The sequence below is a fragment of the Mastomys coucha genome, unplaced genomic scaffold, assembly GCF_008632895.1.
Source record: "Mastomys coucha isolate ucsf_1 unplaced genomic scaffold, UCSF_Mcou_1 pScaffold6, whole genome shotgun sequence".
NCBI lineage: Eukaryota > Metazoa > Chordata > Mammalia > Rodentia > Muridae > Mastomys > Mastomys coucha.
This window is the reverse complement of record NW_022196912.1, coordinates 81,664,426-81,683,340: the sequence shown is the minus strand read 5'-3', so window position 1 is coordinate 81,683,340 and position 18,915 is coordinate 81,664,426. Positions and strand designations below refer to the sequence as shown.

The window sequence follows — 18,915 nt, the reverse complement described above, 5'->3', positions numbered from 1 at the left end:
CAGCCCTAAGTCAAGTATGTATATACTACAACCCATCCACCCAATGCCCCAGATCATTGAAGAAGAGAGGGCAGAAAGATTATAAGAGCCAGAAGTTATGGGTGAGCACAAGGAAACACAGCCTGATGTAGCAGAGCATTTGTACATATGAACTCACAATGTCTGTGATAGTATGCACAAGACCTGTGAGAGTTCACCCCCCGACAATATTTTAGCATGAAGAGAGGAGGTAGGCACCAAATCCCACACCTAGTTGAGGGGCTTTGGGCAATTAAGGTGGGAGAAGAGGCAGTTTTCTCTAAGAGTGTACACCCTGTTTAAAAGACCATGCTACAGTGGAAATCCACACATCCAAGAATACATGGGAAGCACGAATGGATTCCATGGGTTTTAAAAAGAAAGAGAGAGAAAAACAAGTTTGGGTGTATAGTTGGAATAGAGGTAGTTCTGCAAGGAGATAGACAAGGGGTGAAAATGAGCAAAATTCTCAAAGAGCTAATAAGAAAGTAGAAAGTGAGGAGAAACTGAAAGAACTGTACAAGGGTTATTTATTATTCCAGGCCATATAAAATTTGAAAAACTCTTTCCCTAGAATGATATGCAGAACAATATTACCAAGGATCTGTAAAACATGTAGATACATGTGTTTTTAAAGCCTTGCAGAAATGCAAAGGATTCTAATTTGTTTGAGTGGATGACTAACAGTAACATTTCACACAAGAATGAATCTAAGTTTTGTAGCTAGTCTTAGTGTTGTAAGTGTCTCACTTTGAGATGTAATATCTTGCTCTGGGGAGCTGGCTCAGAGCATTAATTTTGTCTGTTTTCTTTTATGAGTTACCAGATAAAATTAGCTGTTGTTCAAAAATCACTATGCAGAAAAGATGTAAAATAGTTCTTCTCAAGAATTATAGAAATTTTATTATTGATTTATTGAAGCAAACATGCTTTTGAGTTGGTATCTACAGAAAATACTAAAATATCAGAGTCTGATGCTTCACATGTAATAAAGTATTTTGTCCTTAATTTTGAAGATATCTCAAAAAGATTTAATTACCTTTTTTTCATTTGAAGGCTTCAGGTTGTTTCAATCATTCAAGTTGTGTTAACTAACAGACACATGTATGTACTTTGGCATTATCTCTTGTTTATGGATTCATCCTACAATTATTCAAATCTTGTCCCTAAACTGATAAAATAATGTACTCAATTTATTGCCTTTGAGTGTAGTGAGTTCTTATTATTCTCAAGAAAACCTATTTGTATATTTTCTCTATAGGATTTCTAGTCTGGAACTTCCCAGAGGAAAGATGCCATCCAATACAGTATTTATTGTGTCTTTGCCATCTGGGTTTTCAGATTCATTTGGTTTAATTCAAAGATTAAAAGACAGAAAAATTGGACCAAATGGTGGAATAAACCCCTGTGGAAAACATGCTTCTGCTGTGATTATTTCTTAGATTAATTGACTCCTTAACTTGCAACTACATCCCAGGACTTCAGCTGCAACTAATAACTGATCCTCATAATACATAGATTCATTTGGCAGACATGTGCTGGCTGTTAGGTTAACTGTTTCATGTAACACTCAATAAATGTGCACTCAGTGAATAAATCAATATTGCATCAAACCACCTTCAATATTCATACGCTGGGCCTCAACCAAAAGAATCCTCTCTTTGCAATAAATAGCACTGGATGCCAAGACTCATGGCTGTTCAAGATGCTAAGATAAGTGATGGTTGAAGGCCATCCTCTCCAAGCCATAGCAGTTATAGAAAAAGTAGTGGGAAGACTATTAAGAACTGGAACATGGAGAAGGTATATGAAATGCTGTCTTCTGCCATGACTCAACCACTGCAATTGTGGTCACACAGTAGCTGCCTGTCTGTCTGTCGGTGCTAGATTGGAACAAGTCTCTCCTGTCAATAACTAGTCATGAGTTGAGGAGGACTCATAGGGCCCTGCTACTAAAAGATTAGCCATTGTCTATTGATGAATTCTGTGAAAGGAGATGTCATTCTCTTTGAGTATACAGCCACTGCTGAGCCTGCCAGCCTCTAATGGCTGGTGTACCCTTACCCACAAATATCCTTGGTTAAACTCTGTCACAAAACAGAGAAACAGAAAAGTGAGAAAAAGGTTGTGGGGAGATGTAAACAGAAGTGGAAAAAGAGTTAAGGGGGAAGGTAATCACTATGCCTTGTATACATGCATGAAATTGACAAAAGAACAAATTTAATTAGTAAGCAACAAAAGCAGAAATAAAATATAGAGAAAGAATTATGACACTTTAAAACTCTATTAGCTTTCAAAAGTGGACTATCTTTGTGGGATTACATGAATCTCTGTCATTGTTGAATATTAAAAATGTAGGATTTTCAACCAAGCTATTATTATGTTTTTAAGAAGAGATGATATTAAAATTGCATCAATATTTAGTTGACTAACAAAAAAGAAAGCTATAGAGTATGGAGAAAACTAGTTATTTCAAGATAAAAAGGGACATCCTTAACATGTTGTCAATTGACATAAACTAGGAGACAAGGAACATAAAATAAAACCTCTTTAAATGCAGAGAAGTATTGAGAAAGCAACCTTCTGTGAATCAGCATTATGAAACTATTCATTTAAAATGCATAACCCTTAATCAACCATCATTTATTTAAATGACTGTTGCCTGTATTCCATTTGCTGAAAATGATGGCATTTTTTTTAATTAAAAAAAATATTATTATTGCTTACAAACTTCTAAGTCTTCATTATTTTAATTTAAATGTAGTACAGGTTAGCAAGTCAAGGGCAAAGCAGGATCCTGTTGATTACCAATTGCCCTATCATTGAACTCTACTTCCTGGTAGGAAATAAGGAAACGATTGTTATTACATATCTCACAGTGTTGCTATCCAACTTTAACTCAGTAAAGCACAGATAAATGACTGCTAAGCCCACCACTACATAATATACCAATCCAAAGCTACCGTGACTCATAAAGGCAAAAGTTAGTTACGTTTTTTTCTCACTTTCATATCTTCTCATCATTTACATTGCTTTTCAACCTCTTTAGAACTGGGGAAGTACCATTTCACTTCATTGCTTTATTCCCTCCTGATTTTGACTCTGCCTATCCCATCACCTTTTCCTTAGCCTCTATCAACACTTCATTTCATGGGGACACTGTGTACTATCTATAACTCTTTGCTTTTATCCTCCTCAAAAATTCCTTGAGCATTCCAAGATACATAAAGCATGCTTATGAATCTCAGATCCAAATCTGCAGTCAAAATTTCTTGTTGTACAATTTATTTTCCTTTATAAAATATATACATAAGCACTACATCTACAATGTTCTTATCCTACCTTTTTCCTCTCCAACGCCTCTAATGCCACCCTTCTGAACTCATGATTTGTTCTTTAATTACTATTGTCCTGTGTGTGTCTGTGTGTGTGAAAGAGAGAGACAGAGAGAGAGAAAGAGAGACAGAGACAAAGAAACTTAGAAAGAGAGAACTTCTGAGTCTAGCTCTGCTCGTATGTGCATGTATTGGAGGCTAAGAACCTGACATTGGAAAAATCTGTTACAACTCATCCCTGCTTCTCTCTCTCTCTCTCTCTCTCTCTCTCTCTCTCTCTCTCTCTCTCTCTCTCTCTCTCTCTCTCTCTCTCTCTCTTTCTCTCTCTCTTTCTCTCTAGGCAATAACCACTTTTAGCTATTTTTCTAGGGATGGAACCATGTGAAATTTTACCTATCTACATCGGCATGTCAACTGGTATTGCTGCCATGCAGTTTGTTTCCAGGCAACAATATTTTAGAGAGCTCATGGGTCCAGATTTTCTGTCATACATAGAAGACACTGTTTTGCAGAAGCACTTTGGTCTTCTGTCTCTTATGATCTTTCTGTCCTGTCTTCTGTGATTTCCCCTAAGCCACAAGTGTAGTTATTGCATTGGAGGCATATCATCAGGGATAGAGCACATCACCATCATTTCTTGTTGTTCTCCATAAAAGTTCTCATCTGTTATAATAAGAAGCTTTTTCATGAGAGGTGAGAGCTCCTCATATATATGTATATGATATATATTTATACAGGTAAGTATCATAACTTAGTCAAACATTTACTGGTTTAGAAAAATGTCAATTGAAGGTTCTCCTTTTGGGGCGAAGGCCTCTTCAGCCAAGGGTAGTTGGTTAAGTTTACAGGACCAGGAAAGAATTCCCTCCTGTTGAGCATGTTTTAAGTCCAATTAGACAGCTGATGGTTACTCCCAGGTCTTGTACACTATAGCTGGAGGAAATGTACTTTCCTGACATTCAGCATGACTCACATTGAGCTAAGCTATCAGATCCCTCCTTTCTCATCTTTCTCCCACCCTTTCCAAAGGCCAGACACAGCTGTCACTTCACACTTCATGATTCATTCAGTAGTGAAATCCAGATAGAGAGTAACTTCTTTGACTTATTCCCTTCCCTCAGCACCAGAGTTAGTCATACATATAGCTCATCTATTCAACCTTTTTCTCCATACTCATTGACAAAGTATTGACTCAATGGCTTTTTCTAAGTTTATATAAACTACCACAGAATCTTCTTTTTATTCTTATTAATCTCATCGACATTACATTTGCCACATTAAGTTCTCTCACGCAGAAAGAAGCTATTACAGTATTTCTGAAAAGAAAGCACACATTCTCTAAAAGACAATGTGATTGATTTCCTATACTATCCACAAGGTTAGTAATGTTTTATCTCATTTTTATCCATCAACTGTTCTATAGTATTATTATACTGCCTCCTCTATATTGCAATATATAGTTTATATGAAATTTACTGTGATATTTCACAAGTTTATGCATACAATTTCCTTCTCCTATTTTATTCTCCTAACTTAGAATTTGCATCACATATCATTTTAAAAAGCTTTGAGTATTATTTTATTCAAGATGTATTTAGTTGTTTTTCTTGCTTTAGTTCTTTACAAAATTTGTATTTAATTCTAATGTTTTCTCATCTTTACTCATTTTCTTGACATAAATTACAGGGTTCTTATAAATTGAAAAGTGGGTATGTTTGCACATAGATAAAATTATCAAAATATTATATAAAATTTAGATTTATATAGATGTGGTTATAATAGCGATCCTAATATATATATGTAGTTATATATTATTAATCATTGTAAAACTTAATTTCTTGGGATAATAAAAGACAATAACACTTGTTGCTCTTCTTGAAGTTTTTTCTAAAACAACTTGTACCAAAATATATATTCAATAAATTGTAAATTCATTACTGTTAGTTTGGGATTTGTATACTGTTTTAAACACATGAAATATACATGTGACATAGGAACTCTGAAAAAATGTATGAAAGATTGAAGAAGGCAAGTAGCTCATTCGTCTGAGTACATAAAGTGAAGTGTGTGGGAAGTTCATACTGTTTTCCAACATTCCCATCCCATTTTATCTAAAACTAGTTAAAGTGTTGTCATATGGTAAATCATTCTTATGGACTTGTTCCTAAAGTGAATGAATGTAGCAGACATCAGATTTTTTTCCTTAGAATGACTTTAATCTGCTAGTGTCTGACATCTTTAATCAAGCAAAATGTTTCAAGAAAATTACTTCTGTTATAAATGGCTAGCTGCCAAAGTTAAGAGTAAAAATAAATTCCCTTAGATAATTATTATGTTATATATGGGTAACCTTGCAGAAAACTGACACTGGTCATATCACTAAGAGATTTATCTTACTTAAAATTGATTTATTGGGTCATTATTAAGTATTTATGTAGCTTATATTGGTTTGTGGAAATAAAAATCTAACTAAAGTAAGGGTCCTATACACATATTGAAAGACTTGATAAGAAATCTTATAAGATTTAGACATATTTAAAACAAATTTTTATATATCAAATAATGCATTTGTTGATTCAAGTCATTTTATAAATTTAAAAAGTACCCACAGTTAAATATTTAACTATCTGATTCTCCTCCTGCTCCTCCTTTTTAAATCATGTGCCATTTACTTTTTTTCCCATTTTTAAAAGATTTTTTTGTGAATTTCATACCATGTATCATAATCCCATTCATTTCCCAATCCTTCCACATTCCATATCTACCTACCACCCCTGTTAAAGTTCTCTCCATGAAAAGCAGTGGTATATCATGGTGTATCACATAGTATACCCTTTTGCCCAAACAGCTTTATGTGCAAATTCTCACTGTAAAGCGTCATTGGTCTGGTTTGAGATCTCTGGCTTCTGTTACTCTACCAATTCTGGATCCTCACTGAGGCTCCTCTCAGATATCCTGCTTTTGCTCTGAGTCATGGAGGTCCTGCAGCTTTGGCTTAGCATGTCCAGCCCCTTTGGTTTGTCAGTGCGGAGATGGTATAGATGTCCTGGAAGGCCAACTCAAAGCCCTGGTCTTGGGCCTGGGTGGTAGCTGAGTTGGCCAGCTCAGGAGCTCTCCCATGCCCATGCCAATGAGGCCAGCTATTGCACCTTGCCCAGATGATGGGCAGAGACAGCAATCCCGAGTGCCTCAACCAATGAGGGGCAGGGCCATCCTTACTGTACCCATGTCACAGCTGACACCACTATATGGTAGCCAGTGAGGGGTTGGCCCAGCTTAACATATTATTCAGACATCAACAATGGCTCAGATGGCATACCTTACCAAAGAGGTCCACATGACCTTTGATAATAACAAGGGCCGCAGCCATCAACACACTCACCTGCTGCAGAAAGGGCATATATCCATACATTATCCAAGGCATCAGAACATATCCAGATTTCACCAGTGTCAGGTGACAGTGTAGGCCTCTCACGTCAGGCTGTTCATCACAACCTTTGATTCTTCAGATCCTCCTCTCTTTGTAGTACACAAACCAGTCAGCTTCTCATTCCCTCCCATTTCTCCACTACACACTTTCTCATCTTTGTGTAGCCTGCCCCATTGAAGGCCAGGCATTTAGATTCTGGCTGTTTTCTGCCCTGGACCACACCTTGCAATGGTGGGCCACACATTCTATTACTTTAAAAAATATTTTTAGTTCCATTTGCCAGAAAATTTCATGAAGCCATTGTTTATAATAGCTGAGTAGTACTCCATTATGTAAATGTACCACATTTTCTGTATACATTCCTCTGTTTAGGGACATCTGGGTTGTTTCCAGCTCCTGGCTATTATAAATAAGACTGTTATAAACATAGTGGAGCATGTGTTCTTGTTATATGTTGGAGTATCTTGGGTATATGCTAGGAATGGTATAGCTGCATCCTCGGGTAGTGCTATGTCCAATTTTCTGAGGAATTGCCATACAACTCACAGACCATGTGGAGTTCAAGAAGAAGGAAAACCAAAGTGTGGGTACTTCAGGTCTACTTAAAAAGGGGGAATAAAATGATCACATAGGTGATGGAAGAGTTGGGAGGGAGACATTAGGGGAGGGAAAAAGAGTACAGAAAAAGGTGTGGGAGGAGAGAGGGGAGATGTACAGAGGGTCATGAAATTGAACAGAGGTATATAGCATTTTTGGATGGGGAACTGGGGGGTAGCCAACACAAAGTCCCAGATACCAGGAAAGCCAGAGGCTCCCAGGGCCCAATGGAGATGACATTAGCTGAAATACCCCCCAAAAAGGGGAAACATTACCTGTAGACATCATATCCAGAGGTTAGGCATGACCCCTGGTTGAGGGATGGGGCCACCCCCCCATCTCAAAAATTTTAAACCAGAATTACTCCTATCTAAAAGAAGTACAGGGACAAAGTGTGGAGCAGAGACTGAAGAAAAGGCCATCCAGAGACTGCCCTATCTGGGGATTCATCCCATATATAGCTACCAAACCCAGACACTATTACTGATACCAAGAAGTGCTTACTGTCTCCTGATGGGCTCTGCCAGAGCCAATACAGATGGGGATGCTTGCAGCTAACCATCAGACTGAGCACAGAGACCCCAATGGAGGAGTATATATGAAGGGACCCATCGATCCAGCTCCAGGTGCATATGTAGCAGAGGATAGCCTAATCTAGCATCAATGGGAGGGAAGGCCCCTGTCCTAAGAAGGTTTGATGCCCCAGTTTAGGGTAATGCTAGGGCACTGAGGTAGGGGTTGGTGGATGGATGGGGGAGCACCCTCATGGAAATAGGGGGAAGGAGGATGGAATAGTGGGTTTGCAGAGGGGAAAATTCAATTAAAAGGGAAAAAATATATTTCCTATGGGTGATTATAATTTCTAGGAGTTTGAGATTTTTATATAAAATTAAGACAAATATAAATATGTTAAAAATAGAACTCCTTGTAGTATTAGAAAGAATATAACTTAAATGGCCTCTTACTGAGTTGTGTTCAGCAGAAAGATCTACCTATGCAGAAAGATCTACCTATGCAAAGACCACACCTCTTCATAACAGAGAAACTAATGACTTAGACTTTCCCTTGTAGAAAAATTGTGCATCAGCTCTGACAAGCCTTTACCTCAGAACCTCCATCCTGATGGTGTAGAGCCTAGGTAGTAATACAGTTAAATACTTCCCACTGACTGATCCTTGCTTGAGAATCATTTGTTTGAATGAAATCAACAGTTGATCCTTAGAGAACTTTGGTTTTGTTTTGATTTGTTTTGTTAAAGGGTGGTTCTTTTTCACCAGTTCTTGAACCACACCAAGGCTTCTTCATGCTAGGCAAGCAATCTCTCACACTAAGTCCATTCAGGACAAAATGTTATCTATTTTTTTCAGTAGATGTTATTATCAAAATTATAAGATGTGCCAAGTACCCCTTCTATGTGGTCTAAAGAATTTACATTTGAAATGGATTTTAATGACACATCACCCATCAGCCAACTAATTGGGTACCTGACACTCAAGGGACATCTACTGACCTCAAGTGGAACAATGCTAATCCTTGCATGTATGATGGTCTTTGTAAAAATTTTCATTCGTAGTGAGAAGGGACATCAGTGGAAAGTAACAAATTCTGAGTGTAGTCTTTTGATTCTTTATGAATTTCACACCTACAATATCTATATTTATGAACTGCTGAGGCAAAGGGGCTGTACCTGATGAACCAAAGCAGTTGGACCTCCATGACTCAGAGCATACACAAGTTATCTAAGAGCATCTCCAGTAAGGAGCCAGTATTGATATCCACCAGGTTTTTGAGGAATTCGAGGGGCAGAAGAAATAATTATCAGAATAATGAAATCAGTTTCCTCTGCAGTCCATTCATATCATGATCAACAATTAATGAAAGGAAGAATGTAATTAGTCACTACTTGAGAGTGGGTAGAGTAGAGGATCTCTGCAACAAAATATGAAGATGTTTCTAATCAGAAGCATAGCAAAGACTCAAGTGAGGGAAGAACTCAACTGTTTAAAATAGAACCTTGAGTTAGGGATTCATGGAACTAAAACAACTTTGAAACTCTTGATTTATTTAAACAGTCTAGGCTTGAGAGAAGTAGCTTGTTCCTTTCAGGGGCTATCATGTCCATCAACTTTGAAGTGATACAGAAACTTCTTGATTTGAGAGCAATACATACCTCTCAGAATAAATTGTCTATTTTTTTTGGTTATTTTATTTATTTACATTTCAAATGTTATCCCACTTCCCAGTTTCCCCTCCACAAGCCCACTATCTTCCTCTTCCCTCCCCCTACCTCCCCCTGATACACACCCACTCCTGCCCTAGTGGCCTAGCATTCCCCTATCCTGGGTCATCAAGCCTCCACAGAACTAAGGAGCTCCTCTCACAGTGATGCCAGATAAGGCAGTCATCTGCTACATATGCAGGGGAAGCTATGGGTGCCCCTTGTATACTCTTTGGTTGGTGGTTTAGTCCCGGGGGGCTTTGGGGATTCTGATTGGTTGATATCTTGTTCTTCCTATGAGGTTGCAAACACCTTCAGCTCCTACAGTCCTTGCCCTAACTTCCCCAATGGGGTCTTTGCAATCAGTCCAATGTTTGGCTGTGTACATCCGCATCTGCATTGGCCCAGCTCTGCCAGAGCTTCTCCGGGGGCAGCTATACTGGGCTCCTGTCAGTAAGCACATCTTGGCATCAGCAATAGTATCTAGGTTTGGTGTCAGCAGATGAGATGTATCCGTAGGTGGAGAAGTCTCTGGATGGCCTATCCTTCAGTTTCTGTTCCACTCTTTGTTCTGCATTTTCTTCTGACAGGAGTTATTCTGAATTAATATTTTTGAGGTGGGTTGGAGTTCCCATCTCTCAGCTGGGGGCTTTACTATCCACAGCATATGGTATCTACAGGTTCTATCTCCCCTTCATTGGGTATTTCAGTTAATGTCTTCCCTGTTGAGTCCTGGGAACCTCTTGGGTCCCTGGCATCTGGGACTTTCTAGTGGCTACCCCAACGTCCCCCTACCCCACTGCTACAAACCTACTTTCAAATTCCTGACCCTCTGTACTTCTCCCATATCTACTTTTAATCATATCAAATAGATAGCTATCATAGAGTGAAATCACTCTATGCCATTACTTCCAGATATGATATTACATTCTATATATGAAAAGGAACACCTATGATCCTAGTACTCAGAAACAGAGATAGGCATTTCTGGAAATCACAAGCCAGTCTGGTCTACATAGAAAGTTGCAGATCAGCTGGGGCTATATAATATAGGAGAAGTCTGTCTCAAACAATGAAAAAGTACAAACAATAATATTACTTTTCATTGAAACTGTTATGTCTTAGCAGGGGTTATTACAGTGGGTTCAGAGTGAGACTATGGAATTAAGTGTTATGGAGAATAAAATTGAATGAGTTTGTGGATAGAGCAAACCAAGTGAGGATGAAAAGTAAAAGCTTATTGACATGTGAGCATTCTCACATGACAAGCCCTCAACACCTTTGGAGGCAGCAGGGAAGACAGGGTTTCCACTGAGTGAAGTTGTAACTACCACCATCGCAGAGCGGACTGTTAAAACATATTTTATAAAAGGATTTATGGGCTTGCTATGGTGAATATAACAAAAAGTCCAGAAATAACACTTGACCCTACTCTTTATAAAGGTTTTGACTCAACTGCATTAAGATAGTAAGAATACACTCATAAGTGAAACATAGAGTTCACTGAGAATCTCCTCACCCACAGCTCTTTCTAGACAATGTTGATGGACAGGAGATGCTATTACATAATTGGGCTTTGCATGAGGAGTGGCCATGACAATTTCTCAAGTTCATAGATATTAGATGAAAGTGATTAACTTTCAGATGCAGGGTGAGTATACTTATCTGCATTATCAGCTAATTTAGATGCATCTAGTACTCTAGCTCCCAAAATATATAGAGACCCTTAGGTCATGTTACACCTAGGAGAAAAATAAGTAGCTAGTCACTCAGTATGTAAGTTATATACAGTTGAAATAAATAAAATATATATAACTGAAAGAGTAAATATGGGCAATTAGAAAAAAGTCTATGGTTTCTGGGTTAATTTCAGAATGTATTTATATTGATTAAATTGGTAATTTAATTATTTTTCAGCATCACTCTCAATATATTCTATGGTGATTCAATCAACAAATTCTTTCTAAGAACACACATACATTTACTTGCAAAACAACATTCTGGAGAAAGGAAATCCTTGACATATCTTTAGAGATGTCACTTGCAGGATCTGTGTTGACCCTGTTGCACAGATTCTGCACTGTGCAGGTTGCCATAGTATTATCTTGTCACGATATTCCCCATATCACATAGAAATGCTAGCCTAGTAGAATGGTAGAATGGTCTTTTGAAATGTCTATATAATCTTTAATGCTAACATCCAGTGAGGAGTAGGTGCTTCTTCCAGGCTCAGTGAAAATCTAAATCATGGATCATGATTAAAGATGATCTACTTTTTAAGAAGAATTCATTGTTCCAAGAAATAATGAGTGATCTCAGTTACTACCATCATGTCCACTCAGCCACTGAAATCAATGCTTTTCTTTCTGTTTTGCCACTTTCAAGGGCCTAGTTCTCAGAAAAGGACAAATTTTTATTAAGTGACCCAGGAAGACCCCTTTAATCTCTAAGCCATTGCCATTAGTTACTCTGGTATCCTGTGTCAAGAAACAGCCCATAGAAGAGGCATAACCCTGAAAAGAACACACAGCATATACATTCCACAAAAACAAAAAATAACAAGACAACAAAGAATGTACTGCATGCCACTCACCCCAGTGACATGACATGTGTTTGTTGTTTGTATTTTCTTTTTCATATTGGTGGTAAATAAATCAGCCATCAATCATGTTTGAGACAGGTATAGGGACCTAGATCTCTACTTTCTTTGCAAAAAAAGTTATAATGGCCACACTAGAAGAGTTACGCATGCCACATGATACACTAAGCCATGGTGTGGAGCTTCTCAAGCAATAGAAGTACAAGGAGAACAGGGATGTGATCCTATCACAGATTCTTGCAGACATTTCTTCCAGAGAAGAAGACTGCCCAGATTTCTGTCTCAGCCTTTCTCAGCAGCACATCTTATATGTGAATTTCAGTAATTATTCTAGTTGAAAGCCAGATTTCCCACTTAGGACCACAGCCTACATTCCTGTTACAGCTGAAAATACTACAGATGGTGACCATCCGCAAATTCCCTCTCTAGAATTCATTGCAATCCAAACAGTGCTTGTACTTACAAAGGCCCTGTATCCTGGTGGGAACAGAATTAATTAAACCACAATGTTGGGTTAGAAGGTGTTACCCAGTATACTTACTATATAAGAACATTTCTTAATTTCTTAGTCTTATATTTCACCTGTGTAAATTACTTTTACTCAGGATTTAGGAATATGTAAATTATAAATTTAGAAGTATACGAATATACAGTATATATATTAAGAAATATTTAAGAGATAAATGGGTATTACTTAAACCATATGTACACATAAAACATTTATGTGTACATATATTTGTGGTTATTTATAATCTACTTATAATATTTGATATACTTATATGAGTCTTATTCAGGACTATTTCTTTTTAGTTTTGAAGAGCAAAAGAAACATGGGTGATTCCGACAGAAAACTTTACCAGTAGAATGTTTAGGAAGCTGTTATTACAAGGTTGAATTGTCAGAAGGCTAGTGACCCATGACCCAACTTTCATTCAGGACACTATAAAGGATGCATAAATGACTGTTAAGGCCTAGGTCATTCCCATGTGAGCCTGATCATGCCACCTCCCAATGATAAAAGATTTAAGAATCCATCTAAAAACAGAGCATTGGAAAGGATAATGCTATCTTATGGGGTTTGAATATGAATGTCCCCATAAGCTCATATGTTTGAACACTTGTTCCCAGAAGATGGTAGTGTTGTGGGAGGTTATGGTAGCCTTAGGAGGTTGAGAGTTCCTCAAGGAACAGCATGCCTAGAGCAGGATTCTGGAGTTTTATAGCCTCATCTTCCTTCCTATTCTTTCCCTGCTTACTATGAGAGGTTGAAATGACATCCATTTGCCTTCTGCCTGCCAGGATAGTCTTACATTCCTGTTGCTTTGATAGACACTATCCTATTTGGAACCATATAAATCCTCATTCTTATGTCTCTTTTATCAGTGTATTTCACCACAACAATAAAAAAGAAAGTAATATAGCTATTAACTATTCAGAGACTAGGGAGCCACCACTGTTATGTCTCCAGCCACTTGTTACTGGCTAATAGTGAAGGAAACTCTCTAACAAGAAAGAAAATAAAATGTTCACAATCACAATACAGTTAGTCCCTAATGCAAGTGACTGAACTGAGTTCACTTCATCAGTCTGATGTTGGATTAGGTTTATGTGAAGAGCTAATCATTATGTGAATATTTCATAGGCTTGAAAATCCCCAAATATCCCAGCTTATTAAGATCAGACAGCACATGTCTCTATACGGCCAGTGGAGTGAATTTGAACTGACAGTCCTTAATCTGTAGCAGAAAGCAGCAGTTGTTCTGTAAATTTGCACTACTAAAATTAGAGGCCTGTGAGATAGCTGTGAAAAGATGCTAATGTTGGAAGAAATTAAAAAAAAAAACTTATAATGTTGCAAAACAAGAAATCAAAGTAGGATTGCTGCGTAATTCACATTTTTAAAGGACTGTCAAGAGAATGGAGGAATTTTGCATCCTATATATATTTTTTTGTCTCTATCACTACCAATAACTTCACTAGTTGTGTTGAGTTTTTATTATTTTATACATCAAAAGAATCACTTCTCAGTAACTGTGACTTTTTAAACATGCCATGTTCCATATGCACATATCCTTCTTTGTTATGTATATGTGCACACTGTAGCTTTCGCCAGGCTTTTACTTAAAAGCACTTGTCATCTGGAGACTTTGATAGCCTGAACAAATGGCCAAATGCCCCATTTGTACTTACTTATAATGAAAGCTGAGTGCATATAGGGTCATGAGATAAAGACAAGAAAAAAACATGGACTCAATCGGAGTTATTAAGAAGAGACCCTAATAGTGACAATTATATATTAATACTAAAAGATAAACTCTGTTGACTATTTACTCTGTACCCATGGTCTTATAAGCTATCTCATTAATTAATCCAGTAACAACAGCCTGGATAATACAGGACGGTTTTACTGATAAGGAAGATCATTAAAAGTAAATCATCTTTTAAAGCTATATAGATGAGAGAACATTTAGTGGGTTTTGATAGTGATTAACAGCAAATGTTTACATCATTCCTGAGAGTTTATGTTAGGTTTGTGTTTGTGATTATGGGACTTCCAGCTTGTCATGCAATAAGGCAGGCGTGTGTGTGTGTGTGTGTGTGTGTGTGTGTGTGTGTGTGTGTGTTATGTGTTTTTCTTTTCTTAAGGAAAATCAACAAGGCTACGCTGTGAAGTGTTAGCAAACTATGATTCCCTCAACTAAATCTGATAGGAATAGCTATGTTTGTTACAGTGTGTCTACAACTCAGTGACTCCATCTGTCTTCATTTACTCTGGTGCCTTGGTTGGCTTCTGAGTAGACAATGAAATGAAGCTCCAGGCTCTGAATGAGTTGGCCTTTCTCTAAAGCCTGTCCCTTTGAATATGTATTTATAATGCTACACATAAGCCAATACTTTGCAGAAGAGACCTTAATGACTTTTAATGGTGCCTTCTGTTAGCACATTACAAATTTGCAAATATACTATGATATAAATTCTAAGAGAAATTTTCACACAGTTCAATGTCATATTTTGTTACTATAAAGATTATAATAATTTAAAAATACTTGTTTTATATAAATTTGTTATCAGATATCGCTAAATGAAAAGGAAGAGTCATTTGGGCTCTATGATACTGAATTCTGTGGTTGATTTTAGTTTCATTGAATTGAATTTATGTTTTACTTTTTTAAAAATTGAGATTGTACTTTAATTACATTTCTCCCTGTTATTTCTTCCCTTCAAACTTTCCCATATAACTTCCCTACTCTCCTTCATATTCATGGCCTCTTTTCTCATTAATTGTTATTAAATACATGCATGTATGTACATACATGCACATATATATACATACATGTGTGTGTGCATGTGTTTGTATGTGTGTGTGTGTATGTTCCTAAAAATAACCCACTGAGTACATAGAATGTTCATTGTATGTGTGTTCTCAGGGCTGACCATTTGGATTTTGTTCACTTTCATGAAGTCTTTTATTATTGGCTTCTGACAAGGAGGTTGAAAAATCTAGCCGGGGGGTGGTGGTGGCGCACGCCTTTAATCCCAGCACTTGGGAGGCAGAGGCAGGTGGATTTCTGAGTTCAAGGCCAGCCTGGTCTACAGAGTGAGCGTCAGGACAGCCAGGCCTACACAGAGAAACCCTGTCTCAAAAAAAGCCAAAAAAGAAAAAAAAAAAGAAAAAGGAAAAAAAAAAAAAGAAAGAAAAATCTAAGAACTTTTGTACTGTCTCAACAAATCTGAAGACAAAACTATCAATTTTTATAAGTTGGAAATTTTTTGCTAATGAGTTTAGTAAGCTTACTTAAGTACTTACAGTCTCCTCGATCATTCGAAGAATGCGTCTTTAGCCAGGTGTTACATAAGTGTGCAACATTTACAAGTTGTGCATTTTGTAATATTTTCACTTGCCTGTTTTTTATTTCTTCTAGACTTGGATGATCCAGTAGTAACTGTTCATCAAAGTATAGGTGAAGCTAAAGAACAATTTTACTATGAGAGAACAGTGTTCCTCCGATGTGTGGCCAATTCCAACCCCCCTGTGCGCTATAGCTGGAGACGTGGCCAAGAGGTGTTGCTACAAGGATCTGACAAAGGAGTGGAGATTTATGAGCCCTTCTTTACCCAGGTAAGAGATTGTTAACAGTATTCCTACCCAGCTGACTGTGATAATTTCTTGACTCTGGCAAAATTCAATACTATATAGCTATTTGAAAAGACATTTTCTCCAAATATACTCTTTTGTGAAACAATATTTATTTGATTGGAAAGTTAGCCAGTTTAGATATAAAAGACAACTTGTTTATATGTTGAATGCTGATTCCTGAAATAATATTAAAGTCAATGTACCCTGACATATTTCTTTAGCCATACATTTACCCAGGTCCTTTGAAAAAGTGTGACTTCACACTTCAATGACAAGTTTGATTGAAAACATTTTAAAAGAATAATTGTGATATTCCAACTTGCAATAACATAGTTAATATATAATATAATAAATGCCTTTTCTTATAATCACCATAATCAGACAGACAGATAGATGGACAGACAGATAGATAGATAGATAGATAGGTAGATAGATAGATAGATAGATAGGCAAAAATATGTCCATAAATATAATCTAATATGTCCATTTAGTGTTGCTTGTACACATATATTTTCAGTTTTGACCACTTGATATTGGATCACTAGTTAGGGACTTCACCACTGTGGAAGATTAATTCTCCCTATTCCAGTAGTCAGCATTTGCCTGTAGATCTGGTCTAAGGTTAGGGCCAATGAGATTTTTCCACTTCTACCTTAGCATCTATGTTACTGTTGCCTTTGGGTTTTGTTTAGGCACCCATGTTGTTAAATTCTGGGAGTAGTTTCTCTTTTATTTCTAGAAGACACATTTCACAGCTGACTTCTTGATTTAATGGCTCTCCCCACCCCTCTTCCATAATGTACACTGAGCCTAAGCTGTAACGACTGGGCTATAGATGTATCAACTGGGCCTGGAGATCCATGTTCAGTGCATTTTGACTGGTTGTTCATTTCTATGATGATTTCTATCTGTTGGAAAGTTAATCTTTTTTGAAGTACACTTATTTCTACCTTTATATATTTAGAAGGAAGTTAGTAATTATAATTAATTAAGTGGCATTAGTTAGTTCTGTAAGATCAATGACCTCACTATCTCACAATAGTTGGCTATGATTCAGGCACCAGGCATGGGATCCCTCATGGTAAGAATCCTAAAGTCTAATTAGAGAGCTCTTGGTAACCTCCAAGTTATAAGTGCCACTATTATACCTTTGTGTATATCTTGCTTTGCTGGTCATTGTTCTGGTTTATAGGCATCACAGCTGTATAGGAATAGAGGTTGCCTTTCTCCCTTAGCAGATTGTGTAGCATTTTCATATAGTATGAAAGCCAGTCCTGATGTTGGAAGTTTTCCAATTAGATCCATGGATTCCTTGTAGCCCTGTGTCCAAACTACATTGTGTCTTTCCTAGTAGGGACTTACATTCAATTTCTAGGAGGAAGGCATGGACAACAGAGATATCTACATTGTTTGGAGTATCTCTTGGAATCCTCTGGACAAAAGCTACAAAGGAGGTTTCTCTTGTTTAGTGATGAGATTTTTCTTAGTCGATAGGACTTAGCGAGAGGGAGAATAATATCACCTCCAACTATCACAACTTCATTTGGATTATATACATATCTGTACACATATACATGATGTACATAAAATTTGGTCATAATATGTTCTAAAATAACATTCCTGTAAAGAAATATTACATCATGAGTTGGACTAAAGTCATGTATTCTAGTGGAAGCCCATGGTTTCTTCATTGACTGGATCATACTTATTCTGCTTTATCACAGGCATCTCAAATGTAAATGACTGATGAAAATAATGGGGTAAAAAGAATATGTGATTCTAACTTGGAGACTGAATTAAAAACTGATAAGTCCTATAGAGATGGAAGATGTACACATACTCTGTGTCTCTATTTTCACTGTGGGCAACCATTTTGAAACTTTGCTTGAATCTAGAGCTTATGTAGGATTGATTCTGTAGCCCATAACATTTTATATAATTTTACAAGTGAAGAGTTGCAGACTATTCTGTTTCTTTGAAATTGTGCTAACTGATGAAAATTACAATAGATTGAGACATTCAGGTCTAATTCTAACCTTCAAGAACATGTTATAGTACAGAAAAAAAGTGATAAGGAGAACATTTTTACCTACAAGCCTACTTAGCAGCCAGCAATGGCCTCATTTGTAGCTGGTAATTGCCAACAATAGTTGAAAGTACTGCGATTTTGCAGTCATTGTGTAATGATAGAAAGCAACAGAATTGATTAAGTTTGTTTGTTTGAATATGAGAACTTTGGTCATGTTATAATTCACAAATTGATCAACTTTTTTCTCTGCACTAGAAAGTTAAAAATATCACATACTGTAAACTAATTATACAGATCTTTATGATGGAGCTAAGAACATCAATTATTCTTCCACCTAGAATACTACATTAGATTTAAATTAATTATGTTATACTCTTAAAATATCATGTAAGGCCATATTTCCTTTGAGTGATGACTTTGTTCTTTCATATTCTATTGTTCTTTTAGTGATCATTTTATTATACATATATATTATAAGATATACATATATGCATATGTGTTTATCTTGCATTGGTTTCTTCACATCCATTGTGTGCCAAGAATATTTTATG

At 36.8% G+C, this 18,915-nt stretch overlaps 1 protein-coding gene and 1 long non-coding RNA gene across 3 annotated transcripts in view; one reads left to right on the top strand and one right to left on the bottom strand.

Annotated features, from left to right (window-relative positions):
• Window positions 1–18,915, top strand: part of Mdga2 (MAM domain containing glycosylphosphatidylinositol anchor 2) — a 743,089-nt gene that overhangs the window by 475,286 nt on the left and 248,888 nt on the right. For both annotated transcript variants that reach the window (XM_031356255.1, XM_031356256.1), the window contains exon 4: window positions 16,121–16,317. In XM_031356255.1, the coding sequence (XP_031212115.1) occupies window positions 16,121–16,317 (197 nt within the window). The remainder of the gene's footprint in view (window positions 1–16,120; window positions 16,318–18,915) is intronic.
• The window catches only part of LOC116080036, a 36,577-nt gene that overhangs the window by 4,512 nt on the left and 13,150 nt on the right, over window positions 1–18,915 (bottom strand). The gene's annotated exons all lie outside the window — the stretch shown is intronic.